The 26,420-nt window shown below is 43.9% G+C and overlaps 1 protein-coding gene and 1 long non-coding RNA gene across 3 annotated transcripts; one reads left to right on the top strand and one right to left on the bottom strand.

Annotated features, from left to right (window-relative positions):
• The first annotated feature begins 9,422 nt into the window (after positions 1-9,422).
• On the top strand, positions 9,423-26,420 carry LOC118216002 (somatostatin receptor type 5-like). Of its 2 annotated transcripts, XR_004762947.1 has the most exons (3): positions 9,423-9,845; positions 21,157-22,894; positions 25,833-26,420. XR_004762947.1 is itself a non-coding variant. In XM_035396996.1 (2 exons), the coding sequence occupies exon 2, from the start codon at positions 21,223-21,225 to the stop codon at positions 22,678-22,680; it is 1,458 nt and encodes a 485-aa protein (XP_035252887.1). In that variant the 5' UTR covers positions 9,423-9,845; positions 21,157-21,222; the 3' UTR covers positions 22,681-23,282. The 2 variants fall into 2 exon arrangements, 1 of the variants encoding a protein (XP_035252887.1); XM_035396996.1 differs by lacking the exon at positions 25,833-26,420 and having other exon boundaries at positions 21,157-23,282.
• LOC118216005 lies at positions 23,244-26,284 on the bottom strand. Its single transcript, XR_004762948.1, has 2 exons — positions 26,204-26,284; positions 23,244-23,887 (listed from the first exon to the last, which is right to left on the bottom strand). It is a non-coding gene; the product is annotated as an uncharacterized LOC118216005 (long non-coding RNA).

Raw genomic sequence — 26,420 nt, 5'->3', positions numbered from 1 at the left:
TCACACCCTGCTGCTCTGTCAGGCCTGTGCGGCTGAGCCATCGCACTTCAAACACGGCGTCCCTCTGCCCAGAGCCAGCAGCCCCCCGTCACCCCGGCAGCCCCAGGGACATCAAAGCGCTGCCATTTACCTCAGCTCATCACAGGGAAGACACGTCCCCAGGCCTCCGGGGGAGCGCCCGCCATAAAGAAACATGCGGCACTCCAATGTCTGCTTTATGGACACGGGCGTACCAACAAAACCTGACCCCATTGGCCGGATAAATCTGGAGACCTGGAGAGCGATGAGGACGAGTGCCAGAGAGTGCAGTTCTAAACATAAAACAGAAAGAAAAAAACCCCACTCGTCCACGGCAGAGGAGCATGCCCGAAGAAGCCTGAGAGGGCAGGCTTATAAAACTGGGTCTTCGGCCCGGAAGGCGACAGCCTCTATATCCCGGGTGTGCGGCGCAGATGTGGCGCCCGAGACCCAGGTGCCTAATTCGAGGCGCATCGGCGCGCGTCCGGCGCTTAGCGAACGTTCCGGAAGGTAAACGACTGGAGGCGCGCGACGCGCGAGTCCCGCGGGGAAAGCACCCCGCGACGGCGGGGAACGGGCGGCAGTAAAAAGGGCCTCGCCGGGCCGGAGCCAAAAGGGGCCCGCTGGAACAAGCAGCGCTGGGGCCGCGGCGAGGGAAGAGAGAGCCGCGGTCAAAGCAGCCCCTTCACCGGAGGGCCTCCTCGGTAAACCCGACTGCAGGCCCGGATAAAAGGATCGCTCCGCCGAGATCCCGGCGTCTCCCCCGGTCCTCGGAGGAATTTGCAGAATCTCAATGAGCTGATGCCGTCGGGAGAAGGGCTGCGTGCGCGCGCACCGGGGACCGAAAACGGGGGCTTCGCCGGGACCGAGGGAGATTGCATTTGCATACCGCCAGACGAGACCCGGGCCACGCTCCACCCCTCGGCGCTTTCATCGATTTATCGACCTTCCCTTTTTTTTTCAGCGCCTGCAAAGCGACGCTCGTCTGTTAATGAAATGCAATGATCCGGCTTCCTAGGAGCGTAATCGCATCTGGAATTGAAATGCATTGAAAGCATTATGTTAGAGGGATGCATTCACAGGGCCAGCTTTAAGCGAAACCCCCCAATACTTAATGGGGATGCAGACTTTGATCAAGCATTGCTTCTCCTCTGATTTACATAGTTCACCCAGGGACTGCGTCACTTGGGATAAGAGCATCGTTTAAGTGATTGCAATGTAATGTAATGACAGATGCAGAAAATCAGCCTTTGGTGGTGAACATTTAATGCAATGTTTCCGACGCTTTTAACATTGCAATAAAGCTTCTCTCCGTGTCCCTAATGAACAAACCTATTACTTACATGATGTGATGACATACTGTAAAGTGCTGCTAATAAGTGTTCGTAGGGCAGTCGACACTTTTTCCCCAAGCGCTTGTGGGGGTCCAGACATAGCACTTTCTCAGCAGTGTCACCCTCTCTGCTTTCTACCCATCTGCACAAAAAATAAATAAATGATACCAACGGAGGAAGGAATGATTATGATAACTGATTATGATTATGATAATCTATTTAATTATGCCTAAATTGCCATATTTATGTGTACATAAGTTAAAAAAGAAAAAGTGCTGTTCTCCCAGTGTGTGGTGAGGATGGACCTATATTAGCAAATGGGCAATCTGAAATGGGAGGGGGTAATTATGGAGAGCTCAAGGAAACTTGCGCACAGATCGGCATGGTCATTTATGTGAATAAGCTGCCTGCAGCTGTGGAATGTGGTTCACCCTGGTTCACCCGAGCCGTCAATCAATCTCCAAAGACACTGATCAAATCACAGCTTGTTTAATGGCGGCCAGCCGTCTACACTCAGGAAATGAGGAAATTACAGGCCTGTCCAGTGACCTCAGGCCCCAGCGTGGGGAAGGGGGGGGGGGGGTTATTAGGGTCATTACTATAAGCACTGATTACATCAGCTCCATTAACCACGCCCCCACCCAATGGCTAAAGACATCCCATTAGCGTTGCCTAATGTGATCTTTTGAGCATTACGTTTGCCTAATTATGAGAGTGTGTTAATGTTTTAAAGGACCAGAGTGGAACAAACTATTATCTGTTAGTTGAATTAACATTGGACATTTTACTGTGTGTATATATATATATATATATATATATATATATATATATAGAGAGAGAGAGAGAGAGAGAGAGAGAGAGAGAGACAGAGAGGGGGGGGAGGGAAAGAGGGAGAGTAACCAATAATCTTTACAAAACAAAACAAATAGTGCGGTATAAGGATGCTCTGTGACTAATCTCAAAATCAAGATTGATCACTGCACTTCATTAGAGTGGCAAAGGGAAGGTTCAGGCGGGAGTCTCTGTTTCTAGGCAACAGCGTTTCATCAATCAATTAACTAGGCGTCTCTGTAGCCATTTGCCGGGAGTGAAGTTGACTCAAACATTATGCAAGGAGCTCTGTTTGGATGCCTGGTGCTCATGTAATATCAGGCGTGTCTCTGCAGTAGCTTTTTGCCCGATGTTTGCTGCCTGCTGTGTGTTTAAATGTCCTGTCCCCAAGTCTCAGCTCTCATTTGTGCTCGCTCTGTGAATATAAGTGCTTTGCGCATTTCTTAATTTGCTGTAGGGCTCAAAGGATATATGAACAGAGCCAGGCAATTAATCAGTCAAGCCATCACACGAGGACAAGCACTGTGCCAGGGGATCCCATCTACAGTTCTTTCTCGCCATCTAGTGGTGACACAAACGCACTGCTATAAGTCTGGGGGAGCCTCCCAAATGCTCCGTCCGCCTATCAGTGCGGAGAGCTGCAGGATATTCCCAACGGCCGGGAGGAAACCTTGCCATTGCAGAAGAGGCCGGGAGTCCCTTAAGGCATTGCACAGTGAGCTAGCTGTAGCATCACCTGGGGGCGCAAGGAGGAGTGTTCCAGTGACCCCCTCGAGTCCATGGGGTGTCTGCTGTCCGTCTACCCCAGCGGCTGCGCAGTGCTGCAGTGCAGACGCCAGCGTACATGACCTCAGCTGGCTAAAGACAGAGTGCGTAAAGCCGGCTAGCCCACACACCAGGATGCAACCCCCTCCAAAATAACAGAGGACATTGCAGCTATGAGATTACATTACAGGCACTTAGCAGACCCTCCAGACCGACTTACATTGGATATATTACTGGAGAAACGCAGGTTAAGTACCTTGCTCAGGGGTACAACGGCAGTGTCCCACCGGGGAATCGAACCTGTTACCTTCAGGTTACAAGACCAACTCCTGAGCCATTATACTACACTGCCACATGGGCCTCCACAGCAGCAATCGGGCATTCCAAACGGGTTGAAAAATGGTTACAGGGGTGGGTGGGCAGGGAGGAGGGAAGGAGCAGATGATGAAAATCATGGGCAGACCGGGCTCTAAGCACCATAACTAAATATAATTGAATAATTAAGATCCCTGAAACTCGGTGACAGTTGGCTTGGCAGGAGCTCGGAGCGCCTGTCGGTAAACGGCGAGGGAACGGCGCGCAGAGATCGAAAACACCGCGGCGGCGGCCGCTCCAAACAAACAGGAGCGCGCCGCTCGAGTCATGAGCGAGTAATGAACTATCGATTCTCCGCAGACCGCGGCCTTTCTCTCCCTCCCCCTCCATCCTTTCATCGCAAACAAATGGTAACTTTTCCCTGCCAAAAGGAACAGGCAGCGGCTTGTGCTTTTTCTTTTTTTTTTTTTTCATAGCGCCAGCCGGCATGGGGAAGGGACACTTCAACCCCGTGACTGCATCACAGCTTTGTTTGTTCACAGGAGAACGGCTTCCTTTTCTGCAGCGTTTCACATTGAGGAAAATATTAATACTTGTTTTCTTCCTTTCTTGCTCTTTGTATATGGGCATAGGGCTTCATAGATTCTTGTTATTGCACCCAGCTAACACATTCACACTCAGCTACTCAAAGCACACATGCACATACACACACACACAGCTTAAATGTGCAAGAAAATTATGTGCGAATGTATCTTTGCCAGTGATTTCAGATGATTGCCACAATTTTGATCTTCACCGTCATAACTGTGATTGAAGGTTATTCCTCACGATTCCAGTGATAGTGCATATGTTTTTTATAGTCTTCTTTTTTTTTTTTTTTTTTGAAGCAAATGCTCATCATGCTTGTGATTTATGGTAATTTCCAGTGAATGCCATCTTTGTCTACTTTCACGGGAGAGAGATAGATGGGGCGGGATTATTAATATCAATTGAAAGATGTAAGCCAAATCATTTGCAATGGAAGTCAAGGATCTTTCGTATTTATTACAAAATATGTTCCTCTCTTGTCAAAGCTGCATTTCATGAATTTCAAATGCTCCGGTGCTTAACAGATGTTATTGTGACAAGGACCAGAAACCATCAATCAGAGAGGCTGCACACTTTGAGTTTATTTTCTTCCCGATTCAGCTGAGGCTTGAGGAAGGAGTTTAATTCACAGGAAGGAGTTTTGGGGCCCCTGTCACCCTGAGGAGATTCAGAGCACCTTCAGGCATGTTCAACGCCAATGTCTTTGTACCATGAAGAATTCGTAGCTCTGGCTTCTATGTGCAGAATGGAGCAGAAGACACCCATTTATTTACTTATTCATTCAGCATGCAATAGGGGATAAGAGCAACCAATCTAACAGGCTGACATGCTAATACACCAACTCATTCTCCATTACAAGTATAGGGACAGAAAAAGGGAAACATACAATAAATAGTCATGACTTTACCTTTATTCGTCTAGCAGATGCTCCCATTCAGAATGAAATACATCACTCACTGTTTACACGATAGCCAGCTGGATATTTGTAGAAGTGATTCAGAATAAGTCCCTGGTTTAAGATAAGCAGCGTCCCAGCCACAATTAGAATCTTCCAGCAACAAGACCCACCCCTTTCCATCCCAGCACCATTGCCATTACAAGAACAAATATAAGAGTGCCAAAGAAATCAATCATATTTGGTAAAAATCCATGCAAATTATGTCCTGTAAACAGCAAGATTATCATACATTAGTTGCATCGAACATGGACTGCTGCAGTCCTACTGGACCCATTTGGAGAGATTGGCTTGTTTGCAGTAAATTTTTTTACCTCATTTTTCACCCTTAAAATAAACCTGTCACGTAACAGTTCAGTTGAGCGTGGGGACAGCATCATTCTCTTGTTATTAATCAGCTCTGAAAAAAGCAATTATCCAGGAGACATGGGCAAGTGAGACGATGGCAAAAGCCTGGCATTGTTAACCTTTTCCCTTAATTAGCGGATGTATCGATTGTTCATTAATGAGCAGTTAGCGTTAAGGAAATAATGTGGCCTGTCATCTCTTAAGCGGATGCTGTGTTGCCACTCTTGCCTTTAAAGACAAGGAACAGGGGCTGGCCTGCCACTATTGTAATTATTGTCATTTATTCAATTCCCATTGGAGGTGCTGCCGTTATACCCCTGAGCAATGTACTTAAACCGAATCACTGCAGCAAAAATACCCAGCTGTATAAATGGATTGGACGTAAAAAAAAATAAAAAAAGGGCTCCGTTGTGCTCTGGATAAGAGGATCTGCCAAATCCTTCAATTGTAAATGTAGCTGCGTGGAATACAAAGCCGCTTCATGCAACCGTTCAATGATATGACTAGTCTCTATGCATATCTATTTGATTTTTGTTTCTCCAAATCACAAATGCCTCTCCTCCTTCTGCCCATTCTGATGCTCGTCTGGTTCATCTGGCGTTTTGAATCACCACCCCACCACATGGAGACTGATGCCAGGCAGCTTCCACTGTTGGGCCAAAAAGCTCTCGGGCCATTAATTCTGTATTCAAAATGCTCCAGTACCCAAATAGATCGTTTCTAATGTCAGCACAGTATGTTAAAAAAATGTTAAATGAGTAACCATGCAACTTAAGCCCAGTAGTAATGGAACATACATTGCATGGCCAAAAATATGTGGACACCTGGTGTCCAATATCGCATCCAAAATTATGAGCTTTAATATGGAGTCAGTCCACCATTTGTTGCTATAACAACCTCTGCTCTCCTGGGAAGGCATTTTACTAAATGTTGGAGCATTGCTGCAGGGATTTGCTTCCATACAGCCAGAAGAGCATTAGTGAGGTCGGGCACTGATTGGGTGATTAGGCCTGGCTTGCAGTTGGCTTTCCAACTGATCCCAAAGGTGTTGGCTGGGGTTGAGGTCAGGGCTCTGTGCAGGCCAGTCAAATTCTTCCACACCATTTTCAACAAAACCATTTCTGTATGGACCTCACTGTGTGCCCAGGGGCACTGTCAGGCTGAAACGGGAAAGGGCCTTCCCCAAACTGTCGAGGAAGCACGGAATCATCTAGAATGTCATTGTATGCTGTAGCATTAAGACTTGCCTACACTGAAACTAAGGGACCTAGCCCAAACCATGAAAAATAGCCCCAGACCAAAAGGTGTCCAGATACTTTTGGTCATATAGTGTCCATTCACTGGAAAAAAATGTATTGTTTAGGAACTGAAGAGGCAAAGCAGGTTTTTTCTTTTGTTTGTTTGTTTCTTCGAGTCCTTCCAAGTGATAACAGTGCACTTCACTCCACTCCACTCCACCCCTCCCCCAAGGGCAAACAGCTCACACAACAGTCTCATGCTGACAGAAAGAAAATAATCAAATGTTACCACCAGGAGCGAATGGAAGATTAATTGGACAGACGGAGAAACTGTGTTCAGCAGGGGAAAAAAAGGAAAAGCTCTTTCCGAAGGAATCTGCAGGACATTATTGTCAGGAGCGCTTGCAAATGAGAATTATCGCACCACCCTGTGCTCTGCTCAGAGTCTGTAAAAATCATCATAGCTACCACTTCTTACATCAAATTACTCATCCTTCTCCGGTGGCTGGGAAAAACACAATGGATGACGCGTCCACCCACGCCATGGGGAACCAAAACAAAAATCTGTGGCTCCCATAGTGGTCCTCTCCTTGCTCTGGATCACTGAAAATGCAACTCAAACCCTGACTCTTTCCTGTGTTTCTGATGTTAATCACTGGACGTTCTGTGAACTGCAGACACCTATAACAGTGCAGCTCCTTTAACAGACTGCTAAATTCAATTATTTATCAAAATCTACTAAAAACACTGGGTTGCCATTGTTGGAATTAATTCATTCATTTTTTTAAATTCATAAACATATCTCAGGTTTTAAGATTTCCATCCTCTCAAATACAAAACGTGCAATACCATCCTATAGCCAGTGCCATGAAAAAGTATTAGTTTCTCAGTAAACTGTTTCTCACTAAAAAAGAGACACTTTTTCTCATTATCATTTAATATATTTAATGAAACAAGTTATAAAACACCCATATTCCCCATGCGAAAAAGTAATTGTCCCCTCAGTTACTCAATCAAACAATTAACTAAAATTTTTCCAAGGACGCAGTAACAACTCATCCAGGAAGTCACAAAAGATCCCAGAAGAGCATCTGAAGAACTGCAGGCCTCTCCAGCCTCAACTAAGGTCAGTGTTCCTTACTCCACAATAAGAAAGAGACAGGGGAAAAATGGGATTCATGGGAGAGTAGGACGGTGGAAACCACTGATAACCAAAAGAAATATCAATGCTCATCTCACATTATTTTCATAATAAGAACATCGTACCAGCAGTCAAACATGGCGGTGGAAGTGTGATTTGCTGCCTTGGAACCTGGACGACTTGCCATTATCGAAGAAATCATGAATTCTTTTCTGTACCAGAAAATTCTTGTGAATGTCCAGTCATCTGTCCATGAGCTGAAGCTGAAGCTTAATTGGGTTATGCAGCAAGACAATGTTCCAAAACACAAAAGCCCACAACTGAATGGCTGAAAAGAAACAAAATTAAATTTTTGGAGTGGCCTAGTCAAAGTCCTTACTTGAACTCCATACAGATTTTGTGGCAGGACCTGAAACAAGCAATGTCATGTCTGAAAGCCTACCAATTTGTCTGAATTAATGCAGTTCTGCAAAGAAAAGTGGGCTAAAATTCCTTCACAGTAATGAGAAATACTGCTATCAAATTATAGGAAGCATTTGGTTGCAGTTATTGCTCATAAAGGTGATCCAACCAGTTATTATATTTACTTACTTTTTCACACAGGTGATAAGGGTGTTTTTTTTTTTCAATAAATAAATGAAATAATAATTTAAAAAATGTGTTGTGCTTACTCGAGGTCCCTTCGTCTAATATTACATTATCTGAAACCATTCAGTGTGGCAAATATGTAACAATAGAAGAAATCACGTGGGGAGGGGGGGGGGGCAAATGCTTTTTTGCAGCACTGTAGATATCTACAATATGTTCATTGGGAGATATTACTGAGATCTACAAGATCAAGAAGAGCTGGATCATGCCTCAGCGTGATCCAATGACTATCTCTGGGGGATTTATTTCCTGTTGTCAAATTGCTTTTCCTTTCAAGGTGCATGTACTGTAACTTACATGTGATTGTAACTGTACATGTTGACTGAAAATGTCCACTGTTAGCATAGTCTTTTTGCAAAAACATTGCATTGCATTGATTTAACTTTAATTGGGTGAAAAAGGGAATCTTACTCTTTCCTTTACTGACCCACTTAAACTTTTAGTAAAGGAAGACTGAGAGATGTATTTCACAAGCAGTGACTAAACCAGTGTAAATCTGGCTCTTTTTTTGTGTTGTTCACCATCTGTATTATGTTTTGTCAATATGGTTTCTTTGAATCAGATAAAGATGAAAAATAATTGAGAATGTCAGTTCAGACAACAAATATCAATAATCTACTGTATTTTAGCATTTCACAGATAAACCTGATTTATGCCCACATGTTTTCATCATGGTTGATTTTTTCAAAATATAAATCACATCTTCACAAAAATGAATGACACTTTGTTAAATGTGATATAGCAGAGGAAAATGGAAACCATTAACCATATATTATTTATATAGTTTGGATCAAATTATTTAAAAAAAAATATATATATACGATTTTTTTCTTCATGAACTGTAGTTCTGTATTGCCTTAAAATCCCAAATAATGTAATTGGGTCTAATTGACCCATGCTAACAGTTTCACAGGTGCTAATAAGTAAGCAGAAGGGTTAAATGTAACAAAAACACATCGAAGAGAAAAATTCCTTATCGTTGTAGATAACCTTCCTTTCTGCACGTACCATTGTTTGCTTTAGCGTTTCGCATAAGTCCAGTGACCAAATGACAAAGCGCCCTTGAGCCAGTCTCAGCCATTTTCCATTTTAACAGTTCGTGTACGTTAGCTATCACGTCCATTATCAACGGGACAAATAAAAAGTTTTCAATGAATTACGGCGGTCGTTTTTCTTTGTTGCTCTCTCTTTCTCTCTCTCTCTCTCTCTCTCTCTCTCTTTCGATCGCGCGCGCGCGCGCACACACACACACACAGCATAGCACCGCACATACGCGCGCGAACGTACATAGGAACAGAAGGGATTTATTCCAACACCTCCCACTTCACTGTCACGGGCGCTGAGATCGGTTACCTGGATACGAACGAGAGATGGTGCATCGAGTAATGTAATGTTGCGGGTTTCAGCTCAGTTATGGAACAGTAACAGACGGATACAGCGTATTTCTCTGTCGTCTCGTCCCTACCGGTCAACTTTATTCTTTTCGTGTAACTGCGTCCATTCCTAAAATAAGCGCGGGTCAGAGTGAGCTGCATCCTTACTGCTTTGATGCAATATTTTATATCATAGTCATTTTACAACTTTTTTATCGACCCATTCATTAATCATCGCTTTTTGGATACATGCAGTAACAAGACAATACAGACCACGCAAGTTTTGATAAGGTAAGTACACATTTCGTTGTAATTTTATAATATGAGTATATGGGATCGCGCCAGAACTGAAAAATCAAAATGCACCGATGACTTAATGGAACTCAAATTAACAATAAAACTGTCACACATGTTCGCATTTACAGTCTACAGCAAAGCTACAAGACAATGCTATGATGCAGACTGGAGAATTTGGTGTTTATAAAAATTTCTGTATTACTACGGACATTTCCGGAAAAGAATGAATTATCGAATTAACTTTCTATTACTGTCGCAGGGGTGTCAAAATAGATGTGTGCAAATTACAGTCGATTCTCACATCACGCTGACGTTAACCACGCGAGGCAACATTTAAGTAACGGTCTTTTGTTGTGCGTTCATTAAAAGTAGCATTTGCTTGAAATTAAATGGATGTTTTCGTTCCTAAGTCTAAAACAATATTTAAATAAAGTCCTGTAAGCCTTCTTATGAATGCGTCAAGACACGATAACTTTGGGACGTTCGTGGGAGATTCAATTCCAGTGTAATTCAACTGGAAATTGATCCAAAGTGTAGATTGGTTTTATAGTCTCTCTCTCTCTCTCTCTCTGTATGTGTACGTGAGAGAGAGAGAGAGAGAGAGAGAGAGAGAGAGAGAGAGAGAGAAGGCAAGTGAGTGCGTTTAAAGTAGTCTTACATATTCACTCATATCTGAATTACACACAATTCATATCTGAATTGTGTTAGCATGTAAATTCTATTCCAGCATGCACACACAGAAGACTGTAGAAGAGGTTTTACATTGCAGTCTTGTTATGTCCCAACAATATAAGGAAACCACAAGTACTTGACAGGTCTAGATGATGTAGTCTCACAGACCTTGATGTGACTGGACAGCAGAGACTGTCCACTGCTGCTCTGCAAGCTTTGACAGAACGGAAGTTAGAGACATGATTAAGACAGCCGCACTACCAGTCTTTGGTAATCTCTGTCTCATAAAGCAAGACATCCACAAGACACTACACGAGGAGATTATGGTCTCGTTTAATGCATGTGGGGTGCTTTCTTTCTGCTGGCTGTGGAAGTCTCTAATACAATGAAAATATATTGCTATATATCTAAAAATGCACTGCAATACATTCAACAATACATTTAAATATATGGAGGCACTGCGTCCATATATTTGAATGTAAATATTTACATTTAGATTTACATTTACATATCACTGGCACCATTTTGAGATCCAAGTTATGCTCTCTCTCTCTCTCTCTCTCTATATATATATATATATATATATATATATATATATATATATATATATATACATACACAAAACATTTCTGAATAGCAAATACATTTCAAGGTGCAGTTTCATATTTCACAAAATTAAGGTATTACCTAATACCTTATAGCTGTGCACCTGTTATGTATGGTATGTTTACTTAAATGCTGAAAATACTAAGCCTGCCATGGACATTTGGCAAATTAAGAATCATAATTTATTTGGATTGACATATAGAGAAAAATATATAGTTTTGAGGTGTGTGGGCATCTCCCACATTATGTAGTTGTGTTGGGAACATGTATCTAGATGCCAGGTGGTTGACAGGTTTGCTTCATATGATGTTAAAACTGGTTACAGTGAGATCTGCAGCTAACAATTAGTCCCTTGCCTTTTTTATCCCCACACCACCCCCCTCATCAGAGGACCACTTTATTATAGCTTTATTACTATAATTATAATTTTCATTACCATTAGCATCACCATAACTATCATTATCGTTATTATCATCATTTGCATTTTCCTTCTATCATCACTATTATTGCTATAATATGATTATATCTGTAATCTTCCTTCATCTCTTGTCTTGGTTAAGCAGGAATACAACAACATTAATAAAATAATAATAATAATAATAATAACAATAACAATACATTAAATAAGTAAAAAATACCTCGCTAGAATAATCTCAAAAATAAGTTAAATAACTGAAACAAGAAAAAAGTTCAGTTAAAGGCTGAAAAAATAAAAATAAAAAATCTAAAGGGGTGAAAACAGAACACACACACATATAACGTGGCCCAGTCCCTACTCCTCCTTGTCTCGTTCCGCTGTCTGTTAAGCGTAGTTCTCTAGCTGTGCGCCTGTAAACACACGCGCCTTAACATTAGATCCAGCTGCTGTCCCTCTGCGGGAGCGCGAGGGTGATAAATAGTCCCTCTGACAGCCCAATTAGAGACTCCCTCTCCATCGGACAGCCTGACTCTCTGAATTACCCAGAAGGGGATTTCCGCCGAATTGGATTCCACCCGACAAACTTTTTAATTTAACGTGGAATTCCATTGTCCCTACTGGCATGGGCACCGTTTGCATTTGTGTTTCAGAGGTGTTCACACCGGACTGGGCACCGCAAGATCCATACGCCTGTTCCACGACCGTACGCTTGACATGCACGTACTGTAAACCTCAACAATCACAGGTGCCCGTTTCCCCTCCACCTGACAACGGCCGCAATACACATTATAACCTCATCTGTCACGCACTGGTCCTTACAGAAAACAGAAGGTGCGTAAAGCCAAAAATCTCAATTATGAGAAAAGAAGTGCTGTTTGCAGTGTGACTATGAGGTCTGACTCAGATATCTATATGAGTGCACAGTGTACATGGAAAAAAAGCTAGATGGAGCTAGAGCAAGCATTTAAAAATATGCAAGGTAAAAATTTTGATGCACAGGTAAATAGGAACAAAGGGTCAGATCAGACTTTTTCCATTCTGTATTTTTCCACAGAATTAGGCCTGCATTGTATCCAAAAAATATATGTATAAAATATTCAGAATTCTGCACATTCAGTTTTTGGTGTGGAAAGTGCTGGAAGTATCTGGGGACACAGAAGCACGCAGACCTACTCAGGTATTGAGTAGGCAGGCAAGGCTGAATGGAGCAAACTTTCGATTTCATTTCTGACTTTTTTCTGTCCTTTGTGTGGTTCACACTGTTCCTCTGACTGAAGGCTGAGGCTCCGTAAGGGGATGTTTATTTTTTTTCAAAAGATCAAATCTGTTCAATTGAGTAGAGATCCTTGAAGGACCAGTCTTATTATGCAGGCAAATATGAAATATGAATTCAAATATGAATTCTGTAGCACCATTACTAAATATTAAAAAAACAAGCTTACCTTGAGCTACACAAACAATTAAATAAAATACTAGATAAACCTATTAGATAATCTACTTTGAAAGAATGTTAGAATGTTCACAAATAATCTTTTTAGAATGTGCCAGTATTTTATCTCTTACGAATTAGATGGAAAATTAGATTTGTGTAAAGTATTATTAAATGCATTTTAATAACCTAACAGTATTGTATACTTAAACAAATTAAAGAGGAGTAATTTAACAGCAAAGGAACCTTTTAACAAGGAAAATTAACCATGCTTAGTTCAATCTGTATGTTATTTCTTATTGCTATAAGTTATGAAACATACCTTTAAAAAAAAATCTTTAACATATTTTTTTCCCCAATTTGCTGTTGTAATTCAGTTCCCATGAAATGTATTAACATCATCTCTAAAACACCAAGGGGTGTCTCGTGGCGTAGCCTGTAGAGCACTGTCCACATGCTCATTACGAGCCGCGACGTCGGCGGTTTGAGTCCGACCGCACGACCTTTGCCGCAGGTCTCTCCCTCTCTCTTCCCCTGTTCTTCCTGTCTCTCTACACCGTCCTGTCCAATAAAGCTGAAAAAGCCCAAAAAAATGTTTACAAAAAAAAACACCATAAGCAGTGAGTTTGCAATGAACTACGGGACTTCGATAAGATAAACACAGGCATGGCTGCATACAGTTAGATAGGAACACATTCAAATGTCATATTGCTCCACTGACAAATATCTGCACACGAGACTGATTTCAAAATAGTGAAATTAACAAGTAGCCAAAAACATGAATACGGTTGTGCATATTGAACAGGAGTGGAACTCTTCCCACCTACTGTACATCAACTGGAGCGATTGGTTTAAATCTGCACCTCTTTACCTCAGGCGCTAGCCATCTTGTCATGCAGGGTGTTACAGATATGAGACTCAGGGTGCTGGCATTATCTTCTGCAGAGTAAACCATAACGCAATTATTCTTGATTAATGATGCAATTCGGGTGAATGGTATTCCTTTAATGGACACTCGAGTGAGGGAGGGGCGATTGAGGGGCTTATAAAAGCCAGGCTTCTTTGGGTCGAACAGCTTGCTGTATGACAGCAATACACCCACCATCCCTGCGGCCTCCACTCCTACATGCAGACACCGAGCTCTCGCACCAGATCCTCACACGCAAATGCTTGTAGGTGCAGCACCATCTTGTCATTTGCACAAAAATAAATAAATAAATAAATAAATAAAAAGTTTACTGCAAAAAAACAAACAAACAAACAAAAAAAAGATAGAAAATAGTGCCTGGAGAGCTGTAAATATGACTTGTGATTTCTATCTAGCGGCTGAAACAGGAGCTGAGTCACTGATTAAGGGTATTCGGTAGCCTCCCATCTCCAGGGGTTTTCAGAGGAGCAGGGACAGAAAATAAGATGTGCTGCAGCTGTGACTGCCGCCAGTGACTCAGATCTGAGGCTGTAGCCTCAAGCTGGAGATGGAGGTTAATTAGCTAACTGGAGCCCACTCAGCCCACCTCTCAGTGCAGCATGGAGCCAAACGTGAGTGACGGGGAGAACAGTGAAATGTGGCGGGGGGGGGGGGGGGGGGGGGCATTGGTGAGGTATGGGATCTTAAATTTGAGGGGAGGGGGCATAGTCTTTCAAGGCTGCCCCCCCTCCCCCCACCACCTTCCCTGATTGCCTGTGCCACTGTTTTTTTCTCTCTCTCAGGTTAAACTTGTGCCAGTTCCTTTTTTGTTTTTACTGTCAGGTTTATAATAGGGTGTAATGTGTATGCATCTGTGCGTCCGCAGGTTCAGAATGGCTAAATCAGGGGTACTCTACTGAGTTGGCTGGTGGAACAAATCTACAGAGGGCTAGCAAAGCCCCTTCTAGAATTATTTTTTTATGAAGCCGCATATCCAAGATAATGACAATTGTTTAAATAACCAAATCTTTTCTCAAATGTACTTATAACCCAAATTTTGTTTCTTTTTCTCTTAATTCAGAATGGCAAGTTGTATTCACGTTGTTTACAATGAGGATTCCCTCGTCAGTGCTCAACTCCTACAAATACCTGGTTTTAAGCCCAGTTTGTTTATCATTTTTGTGAATTTGGAACGCTTGCAAACTGGAACGCTCCCTTTCCTGGGCTATGGGCAGTTATTACCCACCTTGTGGAGCTGCCAGCTGAGTTTGACTCATGTAGTTAGAATTGGAGACCAGACCACAAAATAATCACGTAGAGAAGTGTAAAGCACAGACTCAGAGTTGAAGTGCCATTAAAAAGCACTGGGGGGGGGGGGGGGGGGGGCAGGCAAGGGTATTAATCCTGAAAGGCGAATGACTGGACCTCCAGTGTCCTTAGCCTTTTGCTTAATCTCTCGTTAAATCCCACCTGATGCGACTCCGTCCCTCTGCCCAATGGGAGATCTTTAATTACAGCACGTTAAGCTTACAATTAAGGATGCAGGGCTCGCAGATTAGTCTACAGGATGCCAAGATATACAAACTTTAGTGAACATGCTGTTGAACATGCAAATTACTGCTGGCCCCATAGAACAGTGGTTCCTAAACTCTTAGACCCCACAAACCCAGAGAGGGAGCACATCTCCAGCGGCACGCTTCCGCATCTGATATTCATATATAGAACTCAGATGTTTCTAACGTGTCAAAAAAAAGCGCATAAATATAAAGCGTTTAGCCATGGCTAGTATGCTGTGTGCAACAGGTGCTGTGATTAATTTGTCAGTGGAATGTTTAGTACATACATCAAGTTATTTTTGGCATGTGTACTGTACGTTGCAACTAGTGGGTCCCTTTGCACAGTTTCTGAACTGCTACGTAAGCAAACTGGCCAAATGGCAGTCCATCTGGCATGCCTGACAGGGCAGATGAGCGGGTTAGCTTGTGACGGATGGCATAATTATCGGCTCCACTGTCATAGTACTGTAGCCGTTCACTACGGCATTACACAACCATGGTTTTATAAGCGCCCCATCCATGCTCTCGATTTGTTTTTGAACGCGTCTTGGAACATGTCAAAGGAACATTAAATGGGACTGAAAAGGTTCAAAGGTTTAATTCTCAGAACGGTCACTGTAAAAGCACAAACTGATTACGCTTCACATAATTACAGTTATTTAGTTCTATTTCCTACTCTGGAAGTGCAACTGGATGACCAATGGGCTGAGGCGAACTGGACTGACGCTGTTCACTGTGGCTCACGGTGGAGGGCTGCTGAGTTGTCTTTATCATGGCATTTGCATCAGTGCTAAGTGAGCATTCACAAACCTCAAACTGGGTAGAGATAAAATGTGACTTGTGTGATGATCAAAATATTGTTTTAACAGGTCATAGTCTTTAGACTGATTTATACATGTAAGTGACAAAACAGTCACTCCATCCATTACAGGGTTCATAAACTGACATTATTAATGAAATGTTGTGTGTGTGTGTATATATATATATGTGTGTGCTTACCAAAAGGAAGTGAGTAGGGATGTTTTTGAGGCAGTGATTATTTTTCTATTTGAACAGAGATAGTTTGAACTGATGGGGTTTGGGGCAAAGGTGGCTGTCATAAGATGGCTCTGAAAAACACAGTATTTCTCATCATTCTTCCCTTCAAGCCAGATGGCCGTGTGTCTGAAAGAGCATCATTTAAAGCCAGGAAGAATGGCAAAAACACAGCTCCCACAAAAATGTGATTAAATGACCTTGAATGAAACAGCAGAGAAATAAGCTATTTCACTTCAACTCAAAAAGGCTTAGACATCACAGCAATCGTATATAAATCGCAATATGCACATTATACACACACACACATATATATATATATATATATATATATATATATATATACACTCACATGTACATTTTGCTCAACATATTTTTCATACATATGCCTTTTGATTATATATTTCTCTTGTGTATTGTTTTTTCATTGTTATTTTAAAATTGACATAATAGTACTTGTGTTTGATTTTAATTGCAGGCCTTTCTAAGACATCTGGGAAGCCTGGGCCATTTTGTTATATTTCCTTATGGGTTTCAAGTGTAGCAACAATTCAATGGGCGAATTATTCAATGTGGGTTGATGAACTGCTACAAGGCTTCAACCTGTGACGACGAAATGTATAACGAGAGCTTTTTCTGCGTGGTTCCAGCATGCATTATTATGCTGTGCACTTTAAGATAAGACTTGTATAACCTTCACAGTTTTGTTATCACCTATTAAGGTACGGTAATGTGAGATTTTTGTGACGAAGTATTTCTTTCAACTCTGTTGTTTTTTTTTCATTTATTTTTTTTTTTTTTTAACACAGGCAGTACAGTTACTCCATCCATTACAGGGTTCATAAACTGACATGAGTAATTAAAGGACGTGTGTGTGTGTGTGTGTGTGTGTGTGTGTGTGTGTGTGTTCGCTAAAGTAAGCTCAGCATGGCAGAACATTGCAATATGAGGGGGTGCAACAAGATTTTTATGGAGCTCCATGTTCCATAAATCTTTTCATGGTGTAGGGTTTTTGAAAGACTGGAAAACTAAAAGGGAACAGGGTCCGACAACAGCCGACCAATCGCCCGCTACCACCCCTGAGTTGGCCATGGGGCTCACCGCGAATCCGCAGCTTTTTGCCATGACAACTGTTCCACTCTCCCGCCCTCGTTTAAGAGGGGTCCCCCAAGAGCCGACTGAACACACGGTTCATTTGGCTGACACCTGAGCTCTGCAGCGACCCGCCAACGCACCACAGGACTTTGTCCGTGAGCCCAGTCACCAGTGAGGGGGGGGCGTCCGCTGTTGGACATGGTGTACCCAGTGTCTCTGCCGGGCTTGCATGGTGGTCCTGGTGGGTCCCATGGGGCGTCGATGGGGTGGGGGTGGGGGGGGGGGGGGGGGGGGTTTGGGGGTTGGGAGAAAAATTCTCAATTTTCTGCACGTCAGATTTCATTATTATGCCCGACTCCCTTGGTTCTGTGCTAGTAGAATGTAGAATGGCACACTCTAATTGGTGAGATAAATAGATTTCCCAGAGAGAAGCACCATGAGAGGGGGGAGGTCAGGGATGATTTGGGGGGGGGGGGGCTGGGGATGTGGAGAAGTCTCATTTAGATTAGATATGAAGCTGTTTGGTGTCGCTGTTTGGTCTCTGACTAGCAGAACGGACATCGTTGGCAGGCCTCGCAGAACATAACATGGTACAGCGGGAAATCAAATCAAAGCGGGAAAATGTCCCCCTTCTCTGCAATCACATTTACATTCGCCTACTGCCACTGTCCATACAGACCCCCAGAGACCAGAAGTACTGCCAGTTTTTTCTTCTACCTGATAGGTAATTGAATGATAGATTAATGGCACTGATTAATCAGAGATCCCAGTGACCTGGTGTCCCAGGTCTAAATCAGTGCTAAAGACCTGTGTCACTCATATCACGTTAGCTTTATCCATTTTGGGGCTTAAGAATGCTCACTCTGCCTTTATTGCCTTTCTCAGAAGGATTTAGCTTCTTCATGAGGCAGTGGCCCAAGTAAAACAATGGTAATGGTACAGCCAACTCAACGGCCCTCCATTAAGACAACTAAACAGCACTCCACCAAGAGCTCCGATTGGCCCAAAGTGCTATCAAACTCACTAATGACGGGAGCACAGTCACTGTAGAGTGGCGTGTCATTAGCTAGGTCTCCCGTAGACTCCGCCTCCAATGGAACAGCCCTAAATCCAGTCCCTCCAGTCTTACAGTGCTGGCCACAGGGACGGTTACCTCTCACAACCCTTTGGGAGAGTATCAAAGGACAGCTTTCCTGGGGATGTACTGAAACAGCACATATTCCAATATTGGCTTCTGTACATAAAACAGAGAGGCAGAGCGTATTACCCTGCCATGAGAAACCTTTACATTTAGACAGCTTGATTTATCTCTGCCGGCCGCAGGCATTCTCTCTGGTGTCAACAGCGTTGTAGGAAACCCCTAAAAAATGACTGCGTTGTATGCGTGGGCGTTTGGGGCGGTGGAATGGGAACGGTGTCCTCAGCGTGTCTATCTAATGAATCCTTCAACTGTATGGAGGTAAAGATGCTGAGAGCGAGAGAGAGCGAGTGAAGAGATGAGAGAGAGCAAACGAGAGGGAGAGAGAGAGAATCGCATGCATTTCTATTTCCATTCACGTCGTTTTGCTTTTAATGAAAAAACTGCAGGAAAAAAAGAATGCCTGCTGTGCTTTGAGAGAGAGAGAGAGAGAGAGAGAGAGAGAGAGAGATCATATCGCTCCTGGGGGGGGGGGGATACTGGCTCTCCTGGGGGGAGAGGGGGGCAGTGAACTACAAAAATCTTTCATAGTTCATTGGCCCATTCCTCAGTGTATTCTATGTTTCCCCTTAAGCATCTGGTGACAGGAAAAGGAAAGCGGTTTCAGAGAGATGTCTAGGGTTTCATTTTATTACATTACAGCACTGTGCTCCAATCCAGAGCCACTTACATTCTTTTATATGCAATCCATTTATACGGCTGAATGTTTACTGAAGCGATTCAGGTTAAATACCTGGCTCAAGGGTACAAGGACAGTGCCCCAGCTGGGAATCAGATCCGCAATCTTTACAAGTTACAGGCCAAGAGCATTACAGGGCACCGTCGCCCAGCATTTCCAATTTCCTGGAAGCAAACAATGGGCTGATTAAGAACTGTAATAAAATAAAAGGAACGATAAGGTAGCAGAAGAGCATGATGGGAAGGTCTTGTAAAGCTGTAGTATGTAAGCCTTCAGGTTAGGGATACTCTCACGTGAGCCAATTTTCCCATCTCCTGTGCACCCAGGGGTTCACCCTTGTTTCGACGGGTCCTCTCAAGGTCCCATAAAGAAGATATTATGGACAGCAAGAGATGGCAGAAATCTCAAGAAGAAATAATAAGCGCTCAGCATGTGGATTTACAGATATAAGTGTCAGGGGTACAGTCCCATACCAGGCCCCCGAGAGGTGTGCGTGGACCAGACCATGGCACAGTCATCAGAGCTTAGACACAGTCATCAGTGCTCACTGTGCGCAGTAATCGACACCCTGCGAAAAATAATGGTCTTACCGTAGCACGTGCTTACTCATCCCTCACACAAAGCCAGAGGGCCGTTAACGTAACCGAAAGGATAGGTCAACATTCATTTTTCAAAAATCTGCAATTTTGGTCTTTGGTAAACAAAGGGGGTGGGGGGGGGGGGGTCCTTGTTTGCTCACACACAGAGACACGTCAGTCGGTAAGCATATTTACCCAGCTGAGGAAGTTAATACAAGATATTAAGAGTCCTCCGTTCCTTTGAGATGACTCTCAATTATTCTTTGCTCACCCTCCCCCTTCCCCCCACCCTCCAAACTAATCACCCACCGCGTATGCTCAGAAACACAATCCGTGTACCGCCACACTTGGTCGCTAACACAAAGTCAATTATTTGCCATTCCAGAGATTGTTTAATTTCTCCGAGGTGTCAATAGCTGCAAAGGCAAGCCAAACACAACTGCTCTATCGCCCATTCTTTCCTCTCCCCTTCCCCCGTTGACATAATCATTTCCCGTCTGAGTCACATCGGCCCATTCTTCCTAACGTTCTCTTGTTTTTCTTACCCTTCTAATCTTTTTCATTTAATCTTTTCTTTCTTTGATGATTTTTTTTTTTCCATCTGCTAGTCTTTCCTGGTGGTATACCATGGTTATTTGCTAGGGATTATAGGGTTATTAGGTTTTGCCACAGACACATTTTGAGGCTTTAGCTTTGCATATCAAAAGTATTGCTCTTTTAAAAATTCATAACCACTTTCCAGAAGCTCAGCTCAATAGCTGTTCAGGGGCGGGGCTGTGAATAATTTCCCAGTTTTCCCAGTTTTTTCATTATTTTATTATTATTTAATATCACCAAGTTTTTCTGGAAAATGTCCGTTGTGAAGACTAATTGATCGACCGGATGACCGATTATTATGAAACAGGCTTTCAAATTGTTTAGGAGATAAGAATTTGTTAGTGTCTCAGTGGCAGTAATCCTGCATGCACCCAAACACGTGAATCTGAATTCATTCAAAGGCCTTTAATGTGCCTCACTGGCCATGGAACGACCTCCTGAAATACCTTGACATCTGCAGACAGGTACAGTGTTAGGTGTTATTCTGAAAAGATGTCCCCCACCGTTTTCAACCATTCCTTTCTGTCTCCCGCAGGGCAAATGAACAGACGCTGAATAAAACCAACATCCCTCCATTCCTCTTTTCCTCCCCTCTGCCTCCATGGAATCCACCTCCACACTCCCGCCGGCGACACCAGAGACATGGGGTAATGTCACCACCCTGCCCCCTCACACCAGCTTCTCCGAGTCCCTCATTTTCATCCTCAACGACTCCTTCTTCAATGACTCTTTCCTGAATGACTCCTTCTTGCCGTTCAACTCCAGCAACTCGACGGGACCCAGGATGGGGTCGGGGTCCACCGTAGCGGGGGTGCTCATTCCTCTCATCTACATCACCGTCTGCATCATTGGCCTGGGCGGGAACACGCTGGTCATCCACATCGTGCTGCATTACTCCAAGACCGAGTCGGTCACCAACATCTACATCCTGAACCTGGCCATTGCCGACGAGCTCTTCATGCTGGGCCTGCCCTTCCTGGCTGTGCAGACCGCAATCCACTCCTGGCCTTTCGGCTCCATCATGTGCCGCCTGGTGATGACTGTGGACGGGATCAACCAGTTCACCAGTATCTTCTGCCTGACGGTCATGAGCATCGACCGCTACCTGGCTGTGGTCCATCCCATCCGCTCTTCGAAATGGCGCCGGCCCCAGGTGGCCAAAGCTGTCAACGGGACAGTGTGGGCAGTCTCCTTCATGGTGGTGCTGCCCTTGGTCATCTTCGCCGACGTCTTGAAGGAGGGGGGTATCTGCAATATCATATGGCCCGAACCGAAAAGTATCTGGAAGGCGGCCTTTATCATTTACACCTCCACCGTCGGATTCTTCTGCCCCCTTCTGGTCATCTGCCTCTGCTACCTGATGATCGTGGTCAAGATCCGCAGCTCGGGCAAGAAGGTCCACGCCACCTCTGCCAAGCGCAGGAAGTCAGAGCGTAAGGTCACCCGGATGGTGGTCATCGTGGTGGCTGTGTTCGTCTTCTGCTGGCTCCCCTTCTACGCCCTGAACATCATCAACCAGATGGTGTTACTGCCGGAGGAGCCCCAGGGCCTGTATTACTTTGTGGTCGTCCTCTCCTATGCCAACAGCTGCGCCAACCCCTTCGTCTATGGCTTCCTCTCGGACAACTTCAAGCAGGGCTTCCGGAAGGCCCTGTGCCGCTCCTCCCGTAGGGTGGACAACCAGGATGCCACCGACCCTCTGCAGGAGCAGGACGAGTGCAGGAGGGTGCTGAAGCCCCGGGACAGCGTGAGGAGGACCATGAGGGAAGAGGAGGAAGAGGAGGAGGAGGAGGAGGTGACCGATATGACCGAGATCTGCAGGATCACGCAGAACGCAAATGGGAACGGGAAGTTGGAGAGGGGAAAGCAGGCCGGGGCCGTAGAGACGGACTCCCCAGGCCAGAGGTCTAAAGCTGGGGAGGGCAGTGGGAAAGGACCAGGCTCTGGGCCTGCGGCTGGCATGCCCCAGCTGCTTAATGGGGCCAAAAACGGCAGCGTCAAACCGCTGCCAGAAGAACCTGTGGAGAAGAATGCCCTACTTGAGATCAGTTACCTGTAATATAAAGAAACTGCATTTCACCGCCTTGTCTTTTGTCACTTGAAGTGGAATCACAGTATTATATTTGAAGAATTATCCTAAAACACCCAGGCAGCCCTTTTCAACCTAGTCACACTGACTGACTGCTTTGTACAGAGATTTTAATCAGACCAATTCCTTGACTTGCCAACTGAATCAGCACAGTATCTTAGTTAATGTTACGGGTGAAGAAAGGGTAAGATATGTAAAAATTTCTGTCTTAAAAGCTTGAGTTTTTGTGTATTTCAGTGGCTTGACCGTTTTCCTCCATCTTTTTTTGTGTAGGTGCTCCAGATGGAGCATCAGGGGTGAGAAGTTTTGGTATTTATTCGCTGCTGTTTCCGTGACATTTAAAAAGGAAAAACAAAATGAATAAAGAGCTCAGGTTTAATGTAGGAGGTAGAGAATTAAACACTGAAACTATCAGGAACAGGATAAAAATGTTCATTAAACCTGTAAAACAAAAACAAAAAAGTGCGTATATGTGATTTTACCTTGCCTAAACAAGGGCTGTGACTCTCAATAACAGTTTGTCTGAGCCATAATTTAACTTGGCATATCCATTTATTAAGCAGTTGACAGTGGCTTTTTTGACAGCCTTTGCCAATTACAAAAAATGTGGGCTAAATTATTCTCTTGATTTCAATCTTGATCAAAACCCGCATTCTGTCAAAAAAATAGCTGGGATGTGGATTTGGGCTTAACGAGCTGATCCTGGGACAATATTCGTCTTCGGGGATAACGAGATCATTTTAGTGTTGCTTCACTGATAATAGGTGGCACATTTGTGACAGGTTTCATGGGTTCATTCTGGGGAGAGGGACCATGAAAAGATATTTAAAAAGGACTAAATTGGAGGTGTACACTGTTGGAAACCATGGGAGCCATCGCTCCCAGCGCAGGTGGACTCCCAGGCGCTCATCTTCCTGCATGAGTAGACCGGGCTCCGCTCCAGAGAAAACACTACCAACGAGGAAGATTGCCCTTTTCACGTTCAGCCCTCCGCAGAATATCAATGAGCCGCTGGTTTTTATATAGAAAGCGCATTTGCGTTTTTTGGCTGGGGGGCCGGGGGCTGCGGAGATGCGTAGGCCACCGCTCATTCTCGGCAGCCACGCTGGTCGGGCGCGTGGATATGACAGGAGAGGTCTCGCTTCAGCCGCTTCCAGTTCAGTCAGGTTTGATTTGCCTGTGGAAAGAATGCCGACGTGGGTTCGATGTTATCTGAGATGGGCCAGCTGCACAGTATATTTCGCAGAGAAATAATGCTGTTTACAGTGCAGTGAAGCTGTCTCAGTTAAATTTAAAAGTTTAATAAAAATTTAATTAGAAGTTGCTTGAGCAACCTGTCCTTCTTGGCATTACTATTTTAAGGCTCGGAATTTACAATCAAGTTCCTTTTATTACATTACAGGCGTTTTTAGCAGAGCGACTAACAGATCTTTTTTTACATAGCATTGCCATTGCATCCATTTATATATACTGAAGTAATGCAGGTTAAGTACCTTGCTCAAGGGTGGAACAACAGTGTACCCAGGATTGAACCTATGACCTTCAGGATACAAGACCAGTTCATAGCCCATTATACTACACTTACACAAATGCACCAACTGTAAAGTGATACCAAGTCCATCTCACTATTGAGTATCATATCTTTGAAATTAGTTTACGGATATGTATTTCAAAGGTAATTAAATAACTATGAATACTTATCTTCTTGATTTTTTTACAAATATTTTAATATAATTTATGTTTGTTACCATGGTAATGAAACATTATCCACCTAAACTGATAAGCGCATTTTGTGGCAATACGGCCAGTCCCTTTAGAATTGTCCTTGGTTAACATTAACTTGCCTACAAATTTCAATGCCTATTCAGTAACATACATCTGATAAACTTAACAGATGAGAAGGAAAATGTGATGGGGCCATAATGCAAAACTACAAAAGTACCAATATCGTGAAAAAGGACACAGGGTTTCACTACCCTTATCTGTCCACCTTGCAAACTAACTAGTCATTGATATGTTGTGGTTATGAACTCATTGCATTCAGATTTTTTCCTCTGGTTTCTGGTTAGTTAACCTCCACTAGTTGCTTTAGTGATGTTGCATCTATAGGAGCTGGTCTGGGAATGTTGTTAGCCAGGTCTGGTACTATTACTCATATTAATCGTGTGAATGCACTTATATTTCTCATATATTGTAATTTGCTGTAGATGCTGAGCATCTGCTAAATTAATGTAATGTACTTAGCTAACATTTGCGGTCAAGTAACTCTTGATAATCAGAGCTCTGTTTTTTTTTTTAGTAATGAATATTCAAAGCTGAATATCCATTCAGTTGCCAAGATGGGGTTATATTGTGATGGCATAACTGAACAGGAGTGGCATAAAACAAAAATTACATGCACGATAGACACTGTGAATGTAGCAAGCTTTCCAGTCCATAATTGTGTTATTCTCCATTCATAAAGGAAGACAGAGGAGGAGAGCTAACAGAAAAACATCCACTTTTAGCTAATGTTACAGTTTCTAACAGCTCCAACCCAAAATACGAACCGGCTTTTGCCTGCAATGTCACATGACAGAGACCGCCCACTTTCAACAGAGAGCAATCAGGATGTACAAAACCATAGCTGCACCCCAACCAGCAAGGGTTGCTGCAAAATCAATATTATCTTACCTTTAGTTTCTGCCATAAAAGGTGGATATACTAACTGTACTAACTAGAGAACAACTCAGTGCTCTGACTCACTGCTCTAATGGGATGGCTGTGCTTGCAAATTCATAAACAGCTTTTTGCAGAAATGCACCCCTCAGCCTTGATCTGAAGTGCCTACAACCCACGACTCACTTTTCCCACCCGACCACACACCACTTAAAGAGGACCCCCTCCATCTGTTTTAATGAAGCGTCGGGTTAGCGATGAGACAGAGGGTTACCTTAAATAGCGGCGTACAGGGAGGCGGTACGGGGGGGGGGGGGCGGGGAGGAAAAATGCACAAATCACTTGGATCCATGCTGGCTACTGCCGAACACACACGCACGCAGAGAAAGACCGGCAGTGGAGTTCAAACGGAAATTAAAAGCAGTTTTTTCTCCTCCTCTCCCTTCCTCACTCATGGTCTGCAGTGGAGGACTGAGAGCTGAGGAGGCGCTCGCGGACACTGGCTCCTCCACAGGAGCTGCGTCCGGAGGCCAGGAGTCACAGGAGAGGAGGCAGGGAATGGATACGGACTCCTCTCCTTCGCTTCCATCTGTCCTGCGTGGTATTCGGCTGTCTGTTTATTTTGTTTATAACCCCGCCCTCGGGACATGCCCCCCCCCCACCCCCCCCATCCGTACGGACGCAGGCCGTGTGGCAGTCTAAGGAGCGCGGGACTGGGGGAGTGCGAGATCTCTCTGCTGCAGCAGTGAATCACCCGGCGTCCCGCGGTCCTGCGCGCACCAGCTGACGCAGGCAACCACGGAGGCTTCTGGCAGCGTTTCAATCTGCTACTCACTCTCCGGTCAGGGACTCCCTCGATAAGCCAACAGGAAACTTCTGAGCCCGTTCAATAAGGCAGAGCCGTATACTGGCGGACGTGAAGAAACAAAGACTCCGTTGTTTTCAAGTGCCACTGCGTTTCGCTCATTTCATTTTGCCACTTACTAATTTTTACATTGACAATTTAATGAGAAACCTGGTTCTCTCTCTCTCTCTCGCTGTTACTCTCTTTT

The sequence above is a fragment of the Anguilla anguilla genome, chromosome 17, assembly GCF_013347855.1.
Source record: "Anguilla anguilla isolate fAngAng1 chromosome 17, fAngAng1.pri, whole genome shotgun sequence".
NCBI classification, from domain to species: domain Eukaryota; kingdom Metazoa; phylum Chordata; class Actinopteri; order Anguilliformes; family Anguillidae; genus Anguilla; species Anguilla anguilla.
The sequence above is the reverse complement of the archived record's forward strand: the minus strand, read 5'-3'. Positions and strand labels throughout refer to the sequence as shown.